General features: G+C 38.4%; 1 protein-coding gene and 1 pseudogene across 1 annotated transcript; both read left to right on the top strand.

The window, feature by feature from the left end:
- The first annotated feature begins 5422 nt into the window (after window positions 1–5422).
- Window positions 5423–21501, top strand: LOC136141232 (zinc finger protein 829). The gene is made up of 4 exons (XM_065899420.1): window positions 5423–5503; window positions 10197–10323; window positions 10629–10724; window positions 20509–21501. The coding sequence occupies exons 1-4, from the start codon at window positions 5471–5473 to the stop codon at window positions 21486–21488; spliced, it is 1236 nt and encodes a 411-aa protein (XP_065755492.1). The 5' UTR covers window positions 5423–5470; the 3' UTR covers window positions 21489–21501.
- Window positions 14271–14999, top strand: LOC136140818 (cytochrome b5 type B-like; annotated as a pseudogene).
- Window positions 21502–22140: the final 639 nt, after the last annotated feature.

The following is a 22140-nucleotide window of genomic DNA, read 5'->3' as shown; positions in this document are numbered from 1 at the left end:
TACCTTATTACACAGTAATAGATAATTAATACAGTCCCAAACAATTAGCTTCCTTGCTTGTAATTCACAGTCCCTGGAGTCACTGACCAGAGATGCTGAGACAGCAGGAGTCTGGAAGAAAACTCAAAGACTCAGCAACTCAGGTTGAACCAATAGAAACACCAAGAGTCTAGAAACAAAGTGAATACAATAGTGATGTTCACATAATGTCTGCTCCTCAAATATCTTTCGTGATCATAAAGGTGTAGGCCTGATGCAGTGACAGATATAAAGCTGAGTCAAAAAACATTTAGATTTTCATCAACCCCAGATCTGGTGTGAAAGAGAGGTGCATTAAAAGTCCAGCTATTCCATTTCCTATCTATCTTGACAACTGAGATAAACGAGAGTTGTAACACAGAACTCCCATACTCGTTATTTGAAATGAGAATTATACTCATGTCACAGTGACGTTGTCACATGACATTAATTTATCATCTATGGTGAAAAAAATGATACACAAGAGAGTAGACTAATCCTTACTCTGAATGACAGAAAAGAAATAATAAAACAGAAAACATTCAATTATAATAAATTTTGAGAAGTGTTATGCTTGGGATATACTCCTACTGTCCCTCACACAGTTTCTATTTTTTTTGAATGGCAATTATCACTAACAAATTATATAATTTATCATGCATATTGTCTTTCCACCCCCTCATATAAAATACATGAAAACAGGGATTTATTTTTGTCTTTTTGCCACTGATAGTAGGTGCTCAAAAAATATGTTGATAAACTGGTATAGCCACTAGGGAAAACAGTATGGCAGTCAAAAAATTAAGAATAGAATTACTATATGATCCATAAATTCCACTTGTGGATATATACCTAAAAGAACTGAAAGCAAGGACTCAAACAGGTATTTGTACACACATGTTTGTAGCAGCATTATTTGCAATAGTCAAAAGAAACAAACAATCCAATTTTCCATTGACAGATAAATGGATAAACAAAGTGTGGTATATACAATCAATGAAATATTATTCAGGCTTAACAAGGAAGAAAATTCTGACACATGCTTTAACATGGATGAACCTTGAGGACATTATGCTACGTTAAATAAACCAGTCACAAAAGGACAAATACTGTAAGATCTGGTACACGGAGTACATAATGAGGTAAAGTCAAATTCATAGGGACAGAAAGTAGAATGGTGGTTGTCTGGAACTGGGGGACTGAAGGAATGGGGAGTTATTGTTTAGTGGGTACAGTTTCTGTTTTGCAAGATAAAAAGAGTTCTATGGATAAACAGATGGTGATGGTGGCACAGCCATGATGGATGTAATGCCACTGAACTGAACACTTAAAAATGGTTGGTAAGATGGTAAAATTTTTGTGTATTTTTTTTGCCTTTATTGAGGTATATCTGATACACAAAAAAACTGCACAAATCTAATGTATATATCCTGATCAGTTTGGACATATGCATACATCTGTTAATACCAGTACCATAACCAAGGTACTAAACATATCCATCACCTCCAAAAACTTCCTTGTGTTTTGTGGTTTTTTTCCAGTAAGAACAGCTAACATGAGATCTACTCTCAACGTATTTTAAAGTGCATAATACCACTTTGTTAATATAGGTACTATGTTGTACAGGGCTCTAGAACTTATTCATCTTACATAACAGAAACTTTGTACCCATTGGAAAACAATTCCCCATTTCCCTCTCTCCCAGCCCCTGGCAACCACCATTCTACTCTCTGCTTCTTTGAGTCTGATTATTTTCAATACCTCATGTAAAAGAATCATGTAGTATTTGTCCTGTAACTGGCTTATTTCATTTAGCATAATGTCCTAAAGGTTCATCCATGTTGTCACAAATGGCAGGATTTCCTTCTTTCTTAAGGCTGAATAATATTCCAATGTACATATATGCCACATTTTCTCTACCCACTCATCTGTTAATGGATAGATGTTTCCATATCTTGGCTATTGTGAATATTGTTGCAATGAACATAGGGGTACAGATATTATGATAGCAAATTTTATGTCATGTGATGTTATCTCTATTTTACCACAATTAAAAAAATACACACACACAGAGTGTACCCTTGAACAACATGGGTTTGAACAGCGTGGGTCCACTTACAGGCAGATTTCTTTTTCAGTAAAAACATACTACAGTACTACTACACGATTTGAGGTTGGTTGAATCTGCAGCTGCAGAACCTAGGATACAGAGGGCCAACTGTAAAGTTCTACTTAGATTTTTGATTGCAAGGGGTGAGGAGGGAATCAGACCCCCACGTTGTTCAAAGGTCAGCTGTACATATTGAGCAAATGAATAAATACTAATTTGGGGTAATTAAAATTAGAAGAAAGCAAAATATCAGATAAGAATAACATAGAAATGGGTGGGCAGTTTGGAGTTGGCAAGTGTTCTAAAATCTTAAGTTAGGGTTTTGTTAAACATGCATGTTAAAAATTCAAGGATAAGAGGGCTTCACTGGTGGCACAGTGGTTAAGAATCCGCCTGACAATGCAGGGAACACGGGTTCGAGCCCTGGTCCAGGAAGATCCCACACGTCATGGAGCAACTAGGCCCATGCACCACAACTACTGAGCCTGCGCTCTACAGCCCACAAGCCAAAACTACTGAAGCCCGCATGCCCTAGAGCCCGTTCTCTGAGACAAGAGAAGCCACTGCAATGAGAAGCCCGCGCACCACACAACGAAGAGTAGCCCCCGCTCACCACAACTAGAGAAAGCCCACGCGCAGGAACAAAGACCCAACGCAGCCAAAAATTAATTAATTAATTATTTAAAAATTCAAGGATAAGAAACCAAAGCATTGGAGAAAGAAATGGGGATAAGGTAAACCTGCACAATAAAAAAGAAGGCATAATAGAACATAAAACAAATTTTTATCAGCAATCAAAATAAATGTAAATGAATTAAACTCACCTATTAAAATAACAGTCAAACAGGATAAAAAGAGGAAAAGCCCAGCAATATGCTCTTAACAAGAGACAGACCTGAAGTATAAAGACATAAAGGGAAGGGGTTGTAAAATGAAATTCCTGGAAAATACAATAACAAAACACGAAAAGCAATATTATCAGACAAAAGAGAACATGGACCAAAAGACATTCACCAGGATAAAGAGGCATGTTTCTTAATGTCGTAGATTGGAATCTTGGTCCCAATGTTTCACGCCCTTCTAAGAGGATTACATATTCACACTTTTTGCCATTTAACTTTGCCTTGCCTTCTGACTGCGTGTAATTAATGTTACACTTAGGCACCTGAATAGCTCTGGCTAACCTAATATTAGTATACTAGGGAGCAGAGGTTTTTAAGGGTGTTTTTATGATCAGTCTTGCACTCTGGTGATCCACCAGAACACGTCCTGGTAACCACTGTCCTTTTAGCCTGAGCTGCAGAAAGAACACACGTGGAGCAGGTTTGAATCGATTCTGCAGTCCAGCCACCCAGGCAAGCCCAGCCTAGATAAGCTGAACACAGAACCTGCAAACCTGTGAACAGGAGAATAAATGTGTGCTGTTTCATGCCACTGAGTTTAAGAGTGGTTTGTTAGGCAGCATTATTATGATTACAATAACTAATACATATAATAAAAGAAGACACAGGAAGATGAAATAATAAAACTGGAAAAGATCACCAAGGGAAACTGGAGAGCAACAGAACCGGGCCAAGAACTGCTGGGGGAAAAAAAGGGCAGCAAAGGGGACTAAGAAAGAGTAGCCAGTGGGGAGGAAAGACCACGTGAAACCAAATATAGAAAATTTTTTCAAGCGGTTACCAATTATGCCAATGGCTACACAAAAGTCAAATGTGGTAAGACAAGAACCACTACACATATCACAATTGCAAACACCTCCACACTCACACACACTGCACATCTACCTGACAATCAGAGACAACACCACACACGTTATCATAAATCACAGACAATTACAAACATCACCATGACAAAAATATCCCATCACAATTACTCCACCACACTCAACACAACCACACCCCCATCACTGTCGCATCATCACAATCACATACACACAGGATCACAACCTCACAGACCATCATAATCACACACAGACTAACTCTCCACCAGTTTCTTGTTCTAACAACTCCAGCCACGCTCCAGGAGCGTACTCCCACCCCGAGCACTCTGCACTGCCACTACTCCAGATCCTCGGGGCCTCCTTAAAGGCTCCGCCCCGACAGCGGCGCGCGCTGGTTCAGCCCAGATTGCTTGAGGTCCTCCTTCAAGTCCCGCTCCGGGGACGCGGTAGCGTCACCTGTCGGAAACGCCCGAGTGCGCATGTAGCGCGCAGTTTCTGGGAGGCTGGGTGAAGGTGACACGCACGATGGCCCGAGCCAGGTGCCGGTAATGCCGAACCAACCCTCCGCGCCTGCCTCCCAACGGAAGTTCCACTACACAACACCTCCCAGAAGCCCTCACGGCCCGACTCAACTTCCGGCCAGAACGGAGCCGGAGTTTCCTGTGCGAGGGAGGCGGGTGGGCTAGGTCTGATCTGGTGGCTGAGCCCAAGCGTGCCGAGTTACCGCGAACTGCAACTCTGAGACCTGGCTAAACTCTGAAAGTTGCAGGAGCAGTCGTTTCGGGTGGACCCAGCGAGGGCGCTGAGAGGAATCGGCCGTGGGGCTCGCTGTGGACCACATTTCCCAGAGGGCCCGGCAGCCCGTCGCTTTTCTCGCGGGAACTCGAACTTTTCATCACGCCTGGCGGGAGCGTTAGATCCTTGAGGTGAGATCGTGGGCCCCTGGGGGAACTGCTTCAGCTCTGCAGGTTCGGACCCCCGGGGACCCGAAAGGCCTAAGTTGAGGAGACCGGAGGCCGATATGGAGCTCGGTACTTGGGCCTGTGCGGGCGGAGCGGCGTGAGAAGGGGGAGGTTATGCGACCCGTGTGCAGATATAGGATGCCTATCATTGTGGAATTGTGACTATGTCCCCCTATGGTGGTGTGTGCTTGTGACCCCAAGACACTGGGGTACTTGCGACTGTGCGAGTGTATGTATTCCGTGTTGAATTTGCGATTGTATCTGTGATACCATGTTTGGCTCTGTGTGCGGATGTGGAGTGCGTGTTCCCTTGTTTTAAGAATGACTGCTTAAGGTATGTGGCACTGTGTGTATGGGTATGAGGCTCCTGTCAGCTGTGCGATTGTTACTCCAGAACTCTGTCCTTAGGAATTCTCTGTGAGGTTTTGTTAGATTATTGACCTCAACAGCAGTAACCTCAGCTTTCTCCTGAGACACTGGGATTGGACGGGACGCCCCATTCCTCTGATCTCATTCGCTTTTGTGCTGGGGGATGGGGATGGGGCTGACCTGTGACCTGACCAGTTTGAGCAACAAGAAGAACCTGGTGTCTTACGATGACTTTCTACTTTCCAAGTTCTATCCTTCTCCAGGTGAGGCGCAGAAGAGAAGGAAACAATGCATGCTGAACTTATACAAGCAGTTTTCAGGGTATGTTGGGGTTTCCTCTTTTCTTTCGTTCTTCTGAAAGTTAATGCTTAATAAAGATGCCGTTTGATTATAGGTTCCTATAATTTTCCCACTGGAGAAAAGGATAGTTGAGCCTGCTACTGAAGCACAATAACTCCCATATACCTAATGTTTACTTATTTGGAAAATGGCTCCACTTCTGTTTGCCATGTTTTCTTATTTTTATTTTTATATTTTATATTTTTAATTTTTTAAGATTTTTTTTTGATGTGGACAATTTTCAAAGTCTTTATTGAATTTGTTACAATATTGCTTCTGTTTTATGCTTTGGTTTTTTGGCTGCAAGACATGTGGCATCCCAGCTTCCCCACCAGGGGTCGAACCCACACCCCCTACGTTGGAAGGCGAAGTCCCAACCACTGGACCGCTAGGGAAGTCCCAAATTTTCTTCTTTTTAAATGCAATATTTATTATGACTTTAAAATAAAAGCATGATTATTTTAGAGATTTTAAAAACACAGATTACCAAGAAAAAATGAAATGAGACCACTCAAATAACTAGTGTTAACATTTTGGTATATTTTCATTATTTTTCCGATATCAGATTATGCTTCATTTATCATTTTATATCCTACATTTTCACTAAAAAGTATCATTCTCCTGTGTTGTCAAATGATCTTTGTAAATACCATTTTTCAAAGATACACTTTTTTTGTGAATGAGTTATGGTTTATTCGTCAGATGAGCTGTGTCAGACATGAAATCTTTCAACACTTATTTAAAATATTTATTTGTACAAACACACATACACATAGATGCATGTAGGTTTGAGTTGCGATTTCCATGATTAATGAGATTGAACACCACTTCATATGTTTATTGGTTATCAGGGTTTCTTCTTTTGTAACACACCTGTTGAAATCTTTTATTTTGCTCTTGGATTATCTTTTTTTTAATATATAAATTATTTATTTATTTTATTTTTGGCTCCGTTGGGTCTTCATTGCTGCACACAGGCTTTCTCTAGTTGCGGAGAGCTACTCTTCATGTGGTGCACGGGCTTTTCATTGCAGTGGCTTCTCTTTGTTACAGAGCGCGGACTCTAGGCGGGCAGGCTTCAGTAGTTGTGGCATGCAGGCTCAGTAATTCTGGCTCACAGGCTCTAGAGCTCAGGCCTTAGTAATTGTGGCTCATGGGCTTAGTTGCTCCGTGGCATGTGGGATCTTTCCGGACCAAGAACCTGTGTCCCCTGCATTGGCAGGGGGATTCTTAGCCACTGCGCCACCAGGGAAGTCCCTGGATTATCTCTTATTGATTCATGGGAATTCTTTATATTTTCTGGATATGGATCCTTTATTGATTATATTTTTCTACTATCTGGATTGTTTTATCACTTCCCTTAAGGTAGTTTTACGAATAAAATCTGACTTTTTTATTATATACTTTTTTATTTTTGGCTGCGTTGAGTCTTTATTGCGGTGCACAGCTTCTCATTGCTGTGGCTTCTCTCGTTGCAGAGCACGGGCTCTAGGCACGCGGGCTTCAATAGTTAACAGCGTGGGCTCTAGGGCACACAGGCTTCGGTAGTTGTGGTGCACAGGCTCAGTAGTTGTGGTGCACAGGCTTAGTTGCTCTGCAGCATGTGGGATCTTCCTGGACCAGGGCTCGAACCGTGTCTACTGCATTGGCAGGCGGGTTTTTAACCACTGCACCACCAGGGAAGTCCCCCTAATTTTTTATCAAATATTTTTCCCTTGGTGGTATCTTTTTGTATCTTATTTAGGAAATCCTTCCCTGTCCCAAGGTTATGTAAATATTCTATATTTATATTTAAAGCGATAATCCCGTTTATTTACTTAACCTATTTTTAATTATTCTAGCTCCTCATTTGAGGTAATTTGACTTTTCTTCCTCTGGCTGTTTTTAAGACTGTCACTCTGTTTTTGGCTTTCTGTAACTCAAGTATGATGTGCCTAAATGTGCATTTCTTTTTATTTATCTGCTTGGAATTTGTTCAGCTTTTTAAATTTGTGGATAGGTATTCAGGAATATCCTCAGCCATCTTAAAAGATTGCCCTGCTTCATTCTCTCTCTTCTTCTTAGGCTCTAATTATACATAGGTTATAATTTCTCCCCTTTTTTTTTTTTGGTCTCTTACTCTCTTTTTGGTTTTTAGAGTTAATACTTGTAGCTAAAATCAAAGCAATATTAGGCAAAAGAACTTTGCCTTGTTTCAGGACAGGAGTGGAGGGCATGGCAGGTAGCTAGAGTTGTGGGGTTCTTCCTTTAACTGGTAGAAAAAAATATCTTTATTCAGTTACGTTTCAACACTTCTAATCTTGGGGAGCTCACCAAATCATAAGGCTCTCAGTTCACTTTATGATTCTCATATCTGAAAATTAGAGTGTACCAAGGTAGAGGACTCAGAATAGGGATTGTGTTTTCTGAAGGTATAAATTGGGAGCTGAAACTAAATTTGGAACTCTCAATTTTAAAAATGTGTGTTTGGTACAGAGCCAAAGAAAACCAGGATGAGAATCAGTCTCCCCAAGTCTGTTCAGTGTAAGGCCTTTCTATCTGAATTTCTTCGGAAAAGGGCTGAGTCTTTCCTAATCCATTCTCCTTTGCCGAAGCCCAAACAGAGCATCTGGTTCCCCTCCCCCGTCAACCTCTAATTACACTCACCATCTCTGTAATGAAGATTATTGCCCAATATTAATGGGAGTAACTCTAGGGAGGTAGTATACTGTAGTGGAAAATAAATTTTAAAAGGAATAAAATGAATTTTGTTCTTAGAAGCTAACCTAATGTTTAATCAGGAAATATCTGAAACATTCCAGGTAAAATCAGAAAAAGACAAGGGTATACAGCATTACCAATGTTATTTAACATTGTTCTATAGGTATTAACCAAAGCACTTAGACAAGAGGAAAAATTAGGTTAAAAATTAGAAAAGAGTGTAAGATTATTACTTTCTGCAGATGCTATGACTGTGTACCTGGAAAATCAAATCAACTTATAACCAACACTTTGAAATAAGCAGGACTCCATAGGGAGCAAGCAAAAGGATTTTCTTTCCCTATAATTTCCACTCTCAACTCTATGGCTAATGTTTTTGTTGCCCTGAATAAAAGCTTGTGTAGTCCCTATAATTGTTTTGATCACTCTTTGGTATTCTTTGGTTATTTTCAGTCACAAGATCAGTCTCATTTTACTAATTACAACCTCTAGTTGAGCATAATAATGTGCAAATTTCATTTAAAGCCTTTTCTCTGAGCTCAGGTTTGCTCCAAGCTAGAAGCTTACAGTGTGAAAAGGGGGACCTACTAAGCTGCTTTGTTTCTTTAATCTGAACTCCTCTTCACTCAGTAGTCAGTTTCTTTACTATAGTCCTCTATCCTCCTCTTCTAGGTGTTGCTCTCTAGGTCTGCTCTCTAGGTCTAGATATTGTTCGGGGACTTGCCTTTTACAATTATACTGGACTTAGTTCACCATTCTCATGTTAGTTTTCTAGTTTCAGAGTATAATACCTTTCATTTTCTTAATCTACTCTCTAGTTTTGATGGAACACTTAGGCCAGTAGTTTCCTAAGAAAAGCTAGACAGGAGATAATTTAACATTCATTCTCTATGGTTCTACAATTGTCTTTTTTTTTTTTTGCCGCACCACATGACTTGTGGGATCTTAGTTCCCCAACCGGGGATCGAACCCACGCCCCCTACATTGGAAGTGTGGAGTCTTAACCACTGGATCGCCACGGAAGTCCCTAGAATTGTCTTGATTTAATCGTCACACTAACTTGGTATTTAATCTTTCTTTTTTTTTTAAATGGGTTTTAAAAATTGTTTTATTTGGGAAAAGTGCGCCTTACAAGAGGGCAGCTACAAAATACAGAGACGTCTGCAACAATTACTTGTTTTTGCTTAAAGTGAAAGAATGAGTGGTATCCAAGGAATCAAAGCAGTAGGTGGACAAATCAGGAGCATCTCCAAGTTATTTTCAGGAAATACAACAACAAAATGCAAAGCCATAATTTCCGATCAAGGAATTCTTCTAAGAATTTAGCTTATCTCATGGATTACCACCCTTCCATCCCCTTTTAGTGGAAAAAGCATGACTTACTATTGCAAACCAATTTTGGTATTTAGTCTTGCTTTGTATATAATCTTCATACTAGCTTTGGCTGTGTGTGGAATTCTCGGCCAGAATTTGTTGTCTTTTGTAATATTAAAGGAATCACTTCATTTTCTTGTTTTAAATGGTGCTGTTGAGAAATCCATTGCCATTCTGATTCCTGAAATTTTTTATGTGATCCACAGAAGCTTTTAGAAAGTTCTGTTTTTCCCTGATATTCTGAAATTTTACTCCAAAACATAAGGTTGTTTTTTTTTTTTTTTAAGTCCATCACATTTTTCCCTCTCTTGGGGCTTAAATAGAACATGGGAAGGAATTCTCATTTATGCAGACTTTACTGTGGCCAGGCACTGAACTGCATGCTTGCTATTTCATCTCATTGGAAAAGTCCACTCTGTTTGCACATTCCTAGACATACCCCTCTGTATATAGGAGATATGTCTTATATTGATTTAATCGATTCCAGCTCCTTCGATTTGATTAATAATCTCTGTCCTTTTATGTAGAGCCCCCTACCACTTCATCTACTATCATCTTTTTCTTCTCTCTTTCCATTGTGAAAGCATGTTTGTTGTTTCAGGGGTCAGTGATGTTCAGGGATGTGTCTGTATACTTCTCTCAGGAGGAATGGGAGTGCCTGGACTCTGGTCAGATGAATTTATACAAAGAAGTGATGTTGGAGAATTTCAGCAACCTGGTTTCAGTGGGTAAGGGTAACTATCCCCCCAAATTCAGAGTCTGCCCTTGGGAATGTGTCCTTTCTCCATTATGAATTACACATTTCAAGTAACCAGCAAAATTTCTGCACTCTGTTCCCCAAGGAATGGTTGAGTTGGAATGGAATGCAAGAGTTGGAAATGGGCAGCTCCACTGGGCTGTGGCTGAAGGTTCATCTTCATCTTTCTCTGGTCCTTCCCTATAGGGGCATCTCTTTGTTGATCACCAAGGGACCGGATCTGATTTCTGGGACACCAACAGCATAATCATGTCCCATGTCTTTTCTTGTGATCAGGACTTTCCAGTTCTAAGCCAACTGTGATCTCCTTATTGGAACAAGGAAAAGAGCCCTGGATGGTTGACAGAGAGCTGACGAGAGGCCTTTGTTCAGGTAAGTGAGAGGTGATAGAGCAGGAGCAGAACCTGAGGAGGTATTACCTATATAAGATGTTATCAGAAAACTCCCCTCAAAAACCCAAGCCCTCTTCCATAAAAGAGGTATCTTGCTTTTTTTCTCTTATACTTTATTCCCAGTCCAATGTAGCAAGTACCTTCCTTTGTCATTTCTAAGAGTTATTCTACCCACCTTTTAGATTTCATTCCTTCATAGGATCTGCTGCATTTAGACTTGTATTAACAGTAGATATTCCCACCCTAAGAAGTGTGTGTGTGTTGTGTGTATGTGTTCCAATACTGGTTTTCATTTTATTGACTTTCTAAGTATTTGTTAACTTCATTAACCAGGTTGTCCTGGATAGTAGTTCATTGTTTCATTTATCAAACATTTGATTTTTTTTTCCATTAAAAAAAATTCAGATATAACATACATATGGAAACTACACGAGTGATTGTATAGTGTGAAGAATTACAAGTGAATGCATCCATGTAACCACTGCTTCAGACAAGTAATAGAAAATTACTAGCACCTTAGAATCCTTTCTGCCCTTTCCCAATCACTAGCCTCTTTGTCCTCCTCTTGACTTCTAACTCCGTGAAATAATTTTGCCTTTTTCTGAGCTGAATATAAGTGGAATCATACAGTATTTATACTTTTGCCTTTGTTTTTTCTCAACTTTATGTTTATGGGACACATCACCCATGTTATTGCATATAGCTGATGTTCATTCTCAATGCTATGCTGTATTCCATTCTATGAATATATTTTATAGTGTGTATTATATATTGCTAATTATTATAAATAAGTCCTTTTTACTATTGACCGTTGGGTTGTTTTCCAGTTTTTAGCTATGTGAACATTCCTTTGGTGCATATGTGTACACATTTCTTTTGGGTGTATACCCAGGAGTGGAATTACTGGTAATAGGATATGTGTTGGTTCAATTTTAAAAGATAATGCCAGTTTTCCAAAGTGGTTATACCAATTTATACTTCCACTAGCAGTATGAAAGTTGCTATTCCTCTGCATTCTTGCCAGTTCTTTTTTTTTTTTTTTTTATTTAATTTATTTATTTATGGCTGCGTTGGGTCTTCGTTGCTGCGTGTGGGCTTTCTCTAGTTGCTGCAAGTGGCGGCTACTCTTTGTTGCAGTGCACGGGCTTCTCAATGCAGTGGCTTCTCTTGTTGCGGAGCACAGGCTCTAGGCATGTGGACCTCAGCATTTGTGGCTCTCAGGCTCCAGAGAGCAGGCTCAGTAGTTGTGGCCCACGGGCTTAGTTGCTCCGTGGCATGTGGGATCCTTCCGGAACAGGGCTTGAACCTGTGTTCCCTGCATTAGCAGGTGGATTCTTAACCACTGCGCCACCAGGGAAGCCCTTGCCAGTTCTTGATATTGCTAGACCTTTTAATTTTAGACATTCTGCCAGTGTATGTGTGTGTGTGTGTGTGTGTGTGTGTGTGTTCTGTGACTCGCCCATTTAAGTTTCTTGCTTCTATTCATTAGGTTGTCTTAATTTTTCTTAGTGATTTGAAGGAGTTTTTTGTATATTCTGTATATGAGTCTTTGTAAATATCATCTACCACCTTATAGCTTACTTTCTTATCCTTTTAGTGCTGTCTTTTGATTTTATTAATTTTAAGTAGTCAGGCTTATCTATCTTTTCCTTTATAGTTGTTGCTTTTTGTGTTCTGTGTAGGACTCATTGCCTACCCCAAAGTCATGAAGATGCTTCCTGTGTTATATTCTAGTAGCTTTTTTGTTTTACCTTTTACATTTAGATCTCCAATTTCCTGGAGCTGATATTTGTTTATAGTATGAGGTAGGGGTCAAATTTCATTATTTTTCCATGTAAATATCCAATTGACCAGAGACAATGTTTACTGAAAAGACTTTTTCCCTTTCTCTATAATGCTACCTTTGTTATAAATCATGTATTGCCATATCTGTGAGTCTGTCTCTGAACTTTATTCTGTTCCGTTGGCTTGTCTACCTTTGTCCCAATATCACACTATAAAAGTACTGTAGTCTATAATAAGGCTTATTTGGCAGAGCAAGCTCTCCTGCTTCTTCTTGATAATTTTCATATAAATTTAATTTATTTTATTATAACTATTTTTCATAAATTTATTTTTAAATTTTTGGCTGCGTTGTGTCTTTGTTGCTGTGCACGGGCTCCTTGTTGTGGTGGCTTCTCTTGTTGCAGAACACAGGCTTCAGGTACACGGGCTTCAGTATCTGTGGCTTACGGGCTGTAGAGCGCAGGCTCAGTAGTTGTGGCACATGGGCTTAGTATCTCTGTGGCATGTGGGATCTTCCCAGACCAGGGCTCAAACCCATGTCCCCTGCATTGGCAGGCAAATTCTTAACCACTGTGCCACCAGGGAAGTCCTTATATAAATTTTAGAATCAGCTTATTAATATTCACACACACATAAAAATAACTGCTGACATTTTGATTAAGGTTAAAATAAAGTTATACATCAGTTTCTGGAGAATTAACATTTTGGAACAGTCTTCTAAAAAAGTTTGATTTTTTAATTTGTGCAAGTAGTCTGCTAGGTGCTACATAGTTTAAAAAATATGTAGACTTATTAAGAAATTCATTGTTTAATGTGGGAGCTAGAACATTTCTGTAAATAATTTCTACAAAGTAGAATTCAGCAAACAAGAAGAACAAATAGGAAGCTCAGAAAAAAGTTATAAAACAGTCAAAAAATACATAAGTGGTATTGATTCAATAGAAATTAATTGTTGGATCCTTGGAAGTAGATGTAACCTATCGAGATAGTGATAGAATTAGACCATGCCTCCATTGAGAGAGAATTCTGGATTCAACAAAGCTCTAGGAACCTAGGCAAGAGTTTGTGAATCTCCTTCCTTGCCCTCCATAGGTCTCAGCTAGCCTTAAATATTTTATAAGCAGGGATCCAGAATTTTTTTCCTCCATAAATTGAATCATTTTCCTCTCTATCATCTGTAAAAGAATTGAGCTTTCTTCATTGATTTCTGGTGCCATCTTTATTGGATAATAAATTCGCATATATGAGTCTTTCTCAGCACTCTACTGTCTTGTTATGGTATAATGCCAGTACGAGTGTCTTTATTTCTTTGGTTTGTATTTTTTAATATCTAATATCACCTTATTTTTCAGATCCAAGGTTTACTTAGCCTCTGGAGTATTTTTGCTTTTTTTGTTTTTATTTCCCTGTGTCTCTCTTATTGCTTTTCCTCCCTACCAACTTGCTTACTCACTCCCTTCTCTATCTTTCCTTGACCCCATACTTTTCCACATGATCTCTGTTTATTCTTTTTCCACTTTTTTATAATTAATTAAATAGTATTAAATATATAACGTGAAAGGTAAAACTATTGTTTAAAAAGGAAATTTTTTAATATTTAAACTTTTTAAAGAGAAAATCTTTGTGAAAAATAGATAAAGAAAGATAACTCACCTTAAACTCCAAAAGTAGGAGCACGAAGTCTACCTCAAGGAAGTTGTCAGCGGAAACCTGGATAGCGGTGGAGAAGAGCTTAGGCCCAATGGCGACTGTGGAAGCAAGCAGCAGCAATGGGAAAGGGCAAGGGGGTCGAGACCTCAGTTACCTTTTACTGATTGGAGGAGGTGGCAAAGCGCAACTCCCTGAAGGACATGTGGCTGGTGATCCACGGGCAAGTCTGTGATGTCACCTGCCTCCTTAAGGAGCTTCCTGGTGGAGAAGAGGTTCCGCTGGAACAAGCTCGTGGAGATGCAACTGAAAGCTTTGAAGATGTAGGCCGCTTGTCTGAGGCCAGAGAAGTGCTCAAGCAGTACTATATTGGTGATTTGCCTCTGAATTACATTAAACCTGGAAGTGGGGGACTTCCCTGGTGCTCCAGTGGGTAAGACTCTGTGCTCCCAAGGCAGGGAGCCCGGGTTCAATCTCTGGTTGGGGAACTAGATCCCACATGGATGCCTCAACTAAGAGTCCATGTGCTGCAACTAAGAAGCCCTCATGCATACCATAACTAAAGATCCCATGTGCTGCAACTAAGACCTGGTGCAGCCAAAATAAATAAATATTTTAAAAACAAACAAAGAAACGTGGAAGTGGCAGCAAGGACCCTCCAAAAAGCAACACGTGCAAAAGCTGTTGGTTGTATTGGATCTTCCCCATCATAGGTCATGTTCTCTTAGGTATTCTGTATCGTTACTACACAGCGGAGAGCTAATCCTCCCAAGGAGACCTTATTGAAATCTGGAAAGCATATCCACTTGGGAATGAGGACTAGAGGCTTGTTTGGAGGTTGAAGCAGTGCCTTCTCTAATCCTGCTAATTGTACTCTTACCCTTCGGAACCCAGACTGTTGGCTAGATATCCACCTCAGCCCTGGGCCAATGTCCAAGTCATTTCTTAGAGCCTTACTCTCAAAGCACCTGCTCATTGTTCTGTGTCCTTGCCGTTGTTCCCTCTCTTTATTCTTTTCCGTGGGCACCTTTATGTTTCAAAATTTCTTTTGTAATTACAGTCCACATGTCCTAGTGACATTGCCCTTTGGTAAAATTGCTTTCCAGTACTTTGAATTCATATTAGACATACTTAACAGGGCATCACACTCTGGTTTTGAAGCTTTTCTTTTTCCCTTTTTCTTTTAAGTAAATATTGTTAAAAATAAATAAATAAATAAAACTCCAAAAGTACAAACCATACAGCAAAAACATGAACTGGAAATACATCAGAATTAAGGATTTCTGCTAAATGAAGGACACAATAGATAAATTTAATGCACAGTAGACTAGAAGATACTTGCTAATTAAGAGGAAGAAGTTAGTGACCCCAATAAAAATACCAATAAAGGTTAACAAGACTAAAATGCTAATAAGCCCACCAGATGTTCATACTTATTAATAATTAGAAATGCAAATGAAGGCAATAATGAAATATCACTTCACTTATTAGGCTAGGAAAGTAGAAAGCTGGGTAATGACAACTGTGGGTGGGGACAAAGAAATTCTTATGCACTTTTGGTGAAAGTATACAGTGGTGTTGCCTTTCTCTACAGCCATCTGGTACTACTTAAACAGGTATACATATGCCCCACTTTGGGGTCTATATCTAAAATTGAAAATAATGCAAAAGGATAAATACTTCATGTCTTTCAAATGTCATACCAGTGTATCATCTATCGGGTCCATTTGAGGATTATTTAATTATCTTGGGAAATGTATCATTGTTTCACTTACCATTTACTACTCATTAGGGACCAGGTTCTCTTAAAATTAGATGTTAAATTTAAAAAGATTGATAAGTTGTGAATGATTTGTCTGGTGGAAAAGGTAGCTGAAGGATATGGTTTTATTATCCTATAACACAGTAACTCGTTTTTGTATCCAACTTAGTGATGTTATTCCTGCATTCTTTAGGGTACCATATGAACTCAGTCTCTCCTAGATAATTGGAACTAGCTTGATCATTCCTCTGGCCCTCTCATTAATGAGTTAAATAAATCTTTAAAACATGCTTAGCATATTCTGTTTCATTGGTTTATGTGATTGTCTTTATGCCAGTACCATACTGTTTTAACTGCTGTAGCTTTGTTTTATACTTTGAAATCAGAAAGTGTGATACCATTAGCTTTCTTACACTTCCTAAAGATTATTTTTAGCTCTTCCAATTTTTTTTCTATTAATATTTCTGTAAAAAATGCCTTTGGGATGTTTATAGGGATTGCGTTGAATCTGTAGATTAAATTTTAACAGTATGAACTTTTCCAGTCCACAAGCACTAGATCACTTTCCATTTAGTGTCATCTTTAATTTCTTCAATGTTTTATGGTTTTCACTGTACAAGTCTTTCATCTCCCTAGTTAAGTTTATTCCTAAGTATTTAATTCCTTTTGATGCTATTATAAATGGAATTGTTTTCCTGATTTCCTTTCAGATTGTTTATTGTTAGTGTATAGAAACACTATAGTTTTGTATCCTGCAACTGAAAACTAAATTTAATTCTGACAGTTTTTATGTGGAGCCTTTAGGGTTTTTTCTATGTCATTTTCAAATAGGGACAATTTTACTTCTAAGTTTGTTGAGAGTTTTTAATCATGAAAGGATGTTGAATTTTATGAAATGCTTCTTATCTATTGAGATGATTGTGTGATTTTTATCCTTTATTCTGTTAATGTGGTATATCACATTGATTTTTGTATGTTGAACCATCTTTGCATCCTACAGATAAATCGTAGTTGGTCATGATGTATGATCCTTTTCGTGTGCTGTTGAGAATTTTTGCATTTATATTCATCAGGGATGTTGGCCTGTAATTTTCTTTTCTGTGACTTCCTTGTCTGGGTTTGGTCTGAGGGTAATTCTGGCTTCATAAAATGAGTTTGGAAGTCTTCCCTGCTCTTCAGTTTTTTTGGAAGAGTTTGAGAAGGATTGGCATAATGTGTGGTAGAATTCACTAGTGAACCTCCCAACAAAGAAGAGCCTAGGATTTTTATTACTAATTCAGTCTCCTTACTAGTTATAGACTTTCTATTTAGACTTTCTGTTTCTTCATGACTTTCTATTTCTTCATGATTCAGTCTTGGTAGGTTGTATGTTTCTAGGAATTTTTCCGTTTCCTTCAGTTTATCCAGTTTCTTGGTGTATAATTGTTCATAGTATTCTCTTATGACAGTTTTTATTTCTGTTATATCAGTTATAATGTCTCTTTTATTTCTGATTTTATTTGAGTCTCCTCTCTTTTTTTCTTAATCTAGCTAAAAGTTTGTCAATTTATCTTTTCAATAAACCAACTATTAGTTCCATTGATCTTTTCTGTTGTTTTTCTACTCTCTATTGCATTTATCTCTGCCCTAATCTTTATTATTTCCTTCCTTTTGCTAACTTTGGGTTTAGTTTGTTCCTTGAAATGTAAAGTTAGGTTGTATATTTGCAATTCTTCTTTTTCAATGTAGGAAGTATAAAATTCCATTTTCATACTGCTTTTTCTACATCCCATAAGTGGTTTTGTTTGTCTAAAGATATTTTCTAATTCTTTGGGCCATTGGTTGTTCAAAAGTGTGTTTTTAATTTCCACATATTTGTTAATTTTCCAGTTTTCCTTTTGCTGTTGATTTCTAGTTTTGTTCCATTGTAGTCAGAAAAGATACTTGATATGATTTCCATCTTAAATTTCTTGACTTATTTTGTGAACTAACATGTCATCTATCCTAGGGAATGTTCCATGTATGCTTGATAAGAATATATTCTGCTGCTGTTGAATGGAATATTCTATATATGTCATCTAGGTTCATTTGCCCTATGGTATTGTTCAAGTCACTTTTCTTTCTTGATTTACTGTCTGATTGTTCTATCTATTATTGAAAGTAGGCTATTGAAGTGTCCTGCTGTTGTATTTTTGTCTATGTCTCCATTCAGTTTTGACAATGTTTGCTTAATATACTTAAGTGCTCTTATATTGGGTGCAGGTACGTTTATAATTGTTATAGCTTCCTGGTGAATTGACCGTTTTATCATTGTATAATATCCTTGTTTGTTTTTTGTGACAGCTTTAGCTTAAAGTCTGTTTTAGCTTAAAGTCTATTTTATCTGATGTAAGTATAGCCACCCTTGCTCTCTTTAGGTTACCATTTGCATGGATTATCTTTTCCCATCCCTTCACTTTCAGCCATTATCTGTGTTCTTAAATCTAAAGTGGGTCTCTGGAGGACATCATATAATTGGATATTGTTGTTTTCTCCATTCAGCCAGTCTCTTTTGATTTGAGAGTTTAATCCATTTACATTTAAAGTTATTATTGAAGGATTTACTATTGCTGTTTTGTTCGTTGTTTTCTGTTCTTTTTGTAGTTCTTTTGTCCCGCTTTTCCTCTCTTGCTGCCTTCCTTTTGTTTCTTTGATTTTTTGTATTGATATGCTTTGAATCCTTTTTATTTTTCTTTTCTGTAATCTCTATAAGGTATCTTCTTTGTGGTTATCATTGGGCTTTCAAAAATATAACAGTATGTTTTAAGTTGATAACAATTTAACTTCAATCACATACAAAAACACTTTTACTTCTCACTACCCACACTTTGTGTTATTGACATTGTACTCTTCTGGTACATAGATATGTTCACCAACCAGGAAGCTTCCCCCAATCCTTGCCAAGTTTTGTACTGGGGGTGTCATTATGTGGGGAGTGGTGACCAGTCCCATCCCTTGAAACTAAGGGTCCATTGTGAATCACCTCCCTATCATAAATTCAGGTATGATCAAAAGTCACTTGTGAATAACAAAAGACAGTCTAGTGGTTTTTGAAGTTCCAGTGGTTTTTGAAGCTCTGCCAGGAACTGGAAACAAAGACCAGATGTATTTTTTGTATCACAAGTATGTATATTTTCTGTTAATTCTTTCTTCTCAGTTCAGTACCCATGCCCACAGCTATGCTGGATGTTCCTGAGTCCAGATTTTCTCTGGTTCCATTTTTCTAGATTTCTAGTTTTCTGTAAGAATGAACAACTATAATCATCCTGTCCTGTGGGATGGGGAGGAGATACAGCCTTTGAATTCATCCTTCAGCTTTTACTGTTCTCTGCACTCCACTATTAGAAGTGCCTGATGCCTCCAGTTCTTGTGCATTTGTAGGGATTTGCACCATGAATCAGTACTGTGGAATTTACCCACTGTTGGCTCAATTTGATATTCTCCAGTCTGCAGTCACTTATCACTCATCCATTGGCTTTCCAGTTTCCAAGTTTTATTGCTACTGTTTCTTCTCCAGTATCTTTTGTCCTAGTGGGGTTTTCCTTTCCCCTTGTTAAGCTTTTATTATAATTTTCCTGTGGATTCGTGAACAAGAATTGGTAAATTTACATATACTGTCTGCCATTTTTAACAGAAATTATGCCCCCCTTTTATTAAAAATACAGTTGACCCTCATTACTCACAGATTATTTATGAATTCACTTATTCCCTAAGATTTATTTGTAAGCCCCAAATCAATACTTACAGTGTTTTCATGGTAATTAGCAGACATATGCCGAGCGGCAGAAAATGTTGACATGGAGTTCCTGTTTTCTCACAGAGAATGTTTCATTCTTACTCTCTTCTTTCTAACACTCAAGGTTCCTCCCTTCTTAGTAACTGCCATGACTTGAAGATTCCATTTCTCTTTCCCAGCATCAGCATCACAGAATTCCAAGGCAAACTATTTTCAGTGAATCCCCTACATACATGAGGCTCTATTCACAGAAGAAATTTACGTGTCCTCCATTCTCACCAGTTTCATTCAGCACCCTAGACTTGTTGAGGGCTGTCCCCCAGTGTGAATTTGCCAACAACATACCCTTTGCTTAGAGCTGCTGACCCTCTCCCACCCCCATTTATACATTTCAACACATTTATTCCTCAGTAGTCCTATAGGTATGACAGTTATCCACAAATAACAAAACATATAGTATGACGCTCTGTGTATGAGTATATGCTTATATAAATGTATATATGATTAGAATCACTGTTTAATGTGGAGGATGGCCCCGAATAGTGTGGATTCATTGAAGTTGCAGGTGATTCTGATCCACACCAGGATTATAGAGTCATCTACTTCCCTAATTAACCCTCTTCAACTTCCTCTGTTGCTTCTCCTTAATGTCTGTGCTTTTCTTATCAATTTTACAAATTGCCTAGCCATATTTGGGAACTGTCTAAGCATTTACTTTCCCGAATATTTTCAGCTTAATCTTTGCATTTCTTTTTCAGAAGTTTAACCTTTCCCAGCATAGGAAAAATGAGCATATGCCTTTTTATTTTCTTCCAGATCTGGAATCCATGTGTGAGACCAAGTTACTCTCTCTAAAGAAGAGACATTTTAGTCAAGTGATGTTTACCCATGAAGACATACCCACTTTTATTCAGCCCACGTTTCTTATTCCACATCAAAAAACTATTAATGAAGAGAAGCCCTGTGAATGTAAAATATGTGGAAAGGCCTTTAATCAAAACTCACACTTTGTTCAACATCAGAGGATTCATTCTGCTGAAAAAAACTATGAATGTAAGGAGTGTGGGAAATCCTTTAGTCGTGGCTCACTTGTTGCTCGACATCAGAGGATTCACACTGGTGAAAAACCCTATGAGTGTAAAGAATGTGGCAAGGCTTTTAGTTGTAGTTCATATTTTTCTCAACATCAGAGGATTCACACTGGTGAGAAACCCTATGAATGTAAGGAATGTGGAAAAGCCTTTAATTATTGCTCAAACCTTAATGATCATCAGAGAATTCACACTGGTGAAAAACCCTATGAATGTAAAGTATGTGGAAAAGCCTTTACTAAGAGTTCACAACTTTTTCCACATCTGAGAATTCATACCGGTGAGAAACCTTATGAATGTAAGGAATGTGGGAAAGCCTTTACTCAACATTCAAGGCTTATTCAGCACCACAGGATGCATACTGGTGAGAAACCTTATAAGTGTAAGGAATGTGAGAAGGCCTTTAGTAGTGCCTCAACACTTACTAACCATCACAGAATTCATGCCGGCAAGAAACTCTATGAATGTAAAGAATGTGGAAAGGCCTTTATTCAGAGCTCAGAACTTATTCAACATCAGAGAATTCATACAGATGAAAAACCATATGAATGTAATGAATGTGGAAAGGCTTTTAATAAAGGCTCAAACCTTACTCGACATCAAAGAATTCACACTGGTGAGAAACCTTATGACTGCAAGGAATGTGGAAAAGCCTTTGGTAGTCGCTCTGACCTCATCCGCCATGAAGGAATTCATATTGGATAAATGATAGGCCCTTATGACTGTAAGGAGTGTGGAAAGGCCTTTGGTAGTCACTGTGACCTCACCCACCATGAAGGAATTCATATTGGATAAATGATAGACCCTTTTGATAACCTTTATAATAATATATTTTAAAACAGGTAATGCAAAAAATAAACAAAAAATCCCAGATAATGCATGATCAAAGTTCCTCTCTGTAGTAGTTTTCTAGGGCTACTGTAACAAAGTACCAAGTACCACAAAACTAGGTGGCTTAAAACAACAGAAACTTATTCTCTCAGTTTTTGAGCCTTGAAAACCACAAAGTTGTTGGCAAGGTTGGTTCCTTCTGGGGCTCTGAGGAAGAATCTGTTCCGTGCCCTTCTCCTAGCTTCTTGTAACAGTGATTTTTGACATACCTTGGCTTGTAGACGCATTGTCCAATCTCTGCCTCCATCTCCACACTGTGTTCTCTCTGTGTCTCTTCTCTCATATGGACACTGGTCATATTGCATTAGGGATCACCCTAAGGACCTCATCTTAACTTGATTATATGTGCAAAGACCTTATTTCCATGTAAGATCACATTCACAGATACCAGGTGTTAGGACCTCAGCATATTTCAACCCGTTACACTCTGTTAACAATATTTTTTCTAAAGTATTTGTAATTTTAT

Source organism: Phocoena phocoena, chromosome 20 (assembly GCF_963924675.1).
Source record: "Phocoena phocoena chromosome 20, mPhoPho1.1, whole genome shotgun sequence".
In the NCBI taxonomy this organism is placed as follows: Eukaryota; Metazoa; Chordata; class Mammalia; order Artiodactyla; family Phocoenidae; genus Phocoena; species Phocoena phocoena.
This window is presented reverse-complemented; position numbering and strand designations above follow the sequence as displayed.

Bases quoted from the DNA above. Each gene is read 5' to 3' on its own strand.
- LOC136141232 (XM_065899420.1), top strand. From the start codon at position 5,471: ATGCATGCTGAACTTATACAAGCAGTTTTCAGG. The intron at 5,504-10,196 runs GTATGTTGGGGT...TTGTTGTTTCAG, and splicing joins TTATACAAGCAGTTTTCAGG to GGGTCAGTGATGTTCAGGGA. The intron at 10,725-20,508 runs GTAAGTGAGAGG...ATTTTCTTCCAG, and splicing joins GACGAGAGGCCTTTGTTCAG to ATCTGGAATCCATGTGTGAG.